This window comes from Eimeria tenella, genomic scaffold, assembly GCF_000499545.2.
Source record: "Eimeria tenella Houghton genomic scaffold, Eth_scaff1422, whole genome shotgun sequence".
Taxonomy (NCBI): domain Eukaryota; phylum Apicomplexa; class Conoidasida; order Eucoccidiorida; family Eimeriidae; genus Eimeria; species Eimeria tenella.
In genome coordinates, this window is record NW_013543887.1 from 1 (window position 1) to 2,936 (window position 2,936).

At 55.2% G+C, this 2,936-nt stretch overlaps 1 protein-coding gene across 1 annotated transcript; it reads left to right on the forward strand.

Moving 5' to 3' along the window:
• Positions 1 to 512: 512 nt before the first annotated feature.
• Positions 513 to 2,539, forward strand: ETH_00000770 (ATP-dependent DNA helicase II, 70 kDa subunit, putative; the record flags this gene model as incomplete). Its single annotated transcript, XM_013379104.1, has 5 exons — positions 513 to 594; positions 1,009 to 1,262; positions 1,484 to 1,766; positions 1,968 to 2,213; positions 2,433 to 2,539. The coding sequence occupies 5 exons, from the start codon at positions 513 to 515 to the stop codon at positions 2,537 to 2,539; spliced, it is 972 nt and encodes a 323-aa protein (XP_013234558.1).
• Between the last annotated feature and the right edge of the window lie 397 nt (positions 2,540 to 2,936).

A 2,936-nucleotide genomic window follows, 5' to 3' on the forward strand; every position in this document is an offset into this window, starting at 1 on the left:
CCCCCTGGGGGCCCCTTGGCTTGCCCTGGGGCCCCTTGGGGGCCCTCAGAGGGTCCGTGGGGGGCCCCCGGGGGGCCCCCAGGCAGAAGTTTCTGGGGTCCCTGGGGTGAGTACAGTACCCTGTTGGGCCTAAACTCTAAAAGTAAAGAAAAAGGGTCTCAGAAATATATTTCTTTTGGAGTTAGAGGGGCCCCCTGGGCCCCCAAGCAGCAAAAGGGCCCCCGGGGGCCCCCAGGGAATAAAAGAGGGTTTGCTGCAGCAGCAGAAGCCTCCGCTAGCTTTTAATTGACTCAAAAATGTCAAAATTCGGCTCTAGGGTTGAGGGTTGAGGGTTTAGGGTTTAGGGTTTGGTGTGTAGTGTTCAAGGCTAGCAAACAGTTCGCCAGGGGGGCCCCTGACGGGGGCCCCCGGCCCTGCAGCCGAAACCCTCTTCACAAAGAACAGTTCATCATCAAAAAAAAGGGTTTAGGGTTTACGGTTTAGGGTTCGGGGTTTAGGGTTTAGGGTTTAGAATGGGGACCTTTTCCCCCTTGGCTTGTTTTGGCTTTGAGGGCCAACGCGAAGAAATTTTTGGCTTCGACTCCGAGGGAGAAGGTGAGGTGTATGTACACCTCAAACCCTAAACCCGAAACCCTAAACCCTAAACCCTAAACCCTAAACCCTAAGCCCTAAACCCTAAACCCTGAACTGGTGAACCCAAAGCGCTGTACACACTGCACCGCGGACTTCACAAGTTCGGGGCCCCTAGTAGCAGCAGCAGCTGCTGCTGCTGCTTTTATTGCTGTTGCTGCTGCTGCTATCGTGGCTACTGCTGCTGCTGCTGTTGCTTTTGCCGCTCTTGCTTCTGTTGCTGGTGTTGCTGCTGCTGCTGCTGCTGCTGTTGTTGCTGCTGCTGCTGCTGCTGTCGTTGCTGTTCTCCTGCTACTGTTGCTGCCCTTAGTGCTGCTGCTGCTGCTGCAGCCGCTCTCTTTGATGTTGCTCCTGTCGTTGCTGCTGCTGCTGCTGCAGATGGATTAGAAGAGGGCCTTGGCTTTGCAGAGGACCACCTAGGGCCCCTAGGGGGGCCCCTCGAGGGGGGCCCCCCAGAGGGGGGCCCCACTGGGGGGGGCCCCCGTGTTGGGGGCCCCTTAAGACAAATATATATTTGGGTTGTTGATGCTGAAAAGTCCCTTTTATTTCAAGAAGCAAACCCTAATGTAGAGGGGCCCCCGGGGGGCCCCCCTGAGTGCAGCAGCGAGGAGGAGAGCTCTTGCTTCTGGAGGGTAGGGTTTAGGGTTTAGGGTTTAGGGTCTAGGGTTTGGGGCTTGGGGATGTTGGCTGAGACATGCCATCCAGAGGGTTGGGTTTTGGGTTTTGGGCTACTGGAGCTTTGCTGTTGCAATCTCCGGGCCCAGGGTTTGGATTGTAGGGTTTAGGGTTTGGGGTTTAGGGTTTAGGGTTTAGGGTTTAGGGTTTAGGGTTTAGGGTTTGTGGGTGCGTGCAGGAGTTGATGCGGGCTGCTGCATCTTTCGTCCGCTCGCACTTGTGCAGCAGCGACTCGGTGTGGTTCGGCCTGGTGCTATTCAACGCCTGCAGCAGCAGCAGCAGCAGCAGCAGCAGCAGCAGCAGCAGCGCGGGGCCGCTGCTGACCCCCGGCGTGTGTGTGGCAGTGGGCCTTCAAGAAATAAATATTAAAACAATTCAGCAGCTCAGAAAGTTGGCGGATTTAAAACCCTCGGAGTTCGCGGAAGTGTTTGCGCAGCCCCCAGAAAGGCCTGCCTTTTCAGGCGAGGGTTTAGGGTTTAGGGTTTAGGGTTTAGGGTTTGGGGTGGGGGGGAGGGGGTGTGTTCTGTGCGAGCTTATGAGTAAAGCTGGAGGGCCTAGTGCAGGGTTTAGGGCGCAGTGTTGAGGGTTTAGGGATTTACGGTTTAGGGTTTGTGCCTAGGGTTTAGGGTTTAGGGTTTAGGGTTTAGGGTTTGCGGCCTCAGACTTGTGGTGGTCTTTGAGCTCTCTGCTGTCAAGCACTCAGCAGCAAAAGAAGCGGCAGCAGCAGCAGCAGCGGGTTTACCTCTTCACAGGCTACCCAGACCCCTGCAGCAGCAGCAGCAGCAACAGCAGCAGCAGCAGCAGCAGCAAAGAGGAAGCGGAGCTAGAGAGAAGTGCATGCATTCAGCGAGTTCTTGATTTAAAGTCGCAGAAGACAGAGTTGCTTCTGTTTCCTCTGGAGCACGAAGGCCAGACAAACCCTAAACCCTAAACCCTAAACCCTACCCTCCACGCAAACCCTTGGGCTTGACGAAACCCCTGCGTCCTGCGCTGACACGGTTTGCTTTTGCCAACGCCGTGAAAGCGTTACATTCTCCTCCCCTTAGTTTAGAGTCTAGGGTTTAGGGTTTAGGGTTTAGGGTTTAGGGTTTAGGGTTTAGGGTTTAGGGTTTAGGCTTTGCTTGCAGAGGGCAGTTTCGACATGTCTCTCTTTTGGTCCGATGCCTTGGGAAGCGACGCAAGTGAAGACGCTTGCTATTTGCTGCTTTCAAACGTGCAGCCCAGCATTGAGTAAACCCTAAACCCTAAACCCTAGACCCCAAACCCTAAACCCTAAACCCTAAGCCCCGGGCCTCGCGCCGTCTCTCGACGCGGCGCTTTGGGCCTTGACGCCAAGCGTTTATTCTTCACAACGTTTAGGGTTTAGGGTTTGGAGCGCGGGGGCATCTAGGGTTTGGGGTTTAGGGTTTAGGGTTTAGGGTTTAGGGTTTGTGTTTTCAGGCGCGCGTCGCGGCGCTCCCGCCTCTTGTCTTCTTTTTATTTTCATTTGTCTCCTTCTTTGTGTCTCCCCCTCTGTCTGTACACCTCAATCACAAACCCTAAACTCCTAAACCCTCGCCCCATTTTGCTGCCAGAGGGTACACCTTTAGTACCCTGCCAGAGATGGAAGCCAACTACGGGGGCCCCCGGGG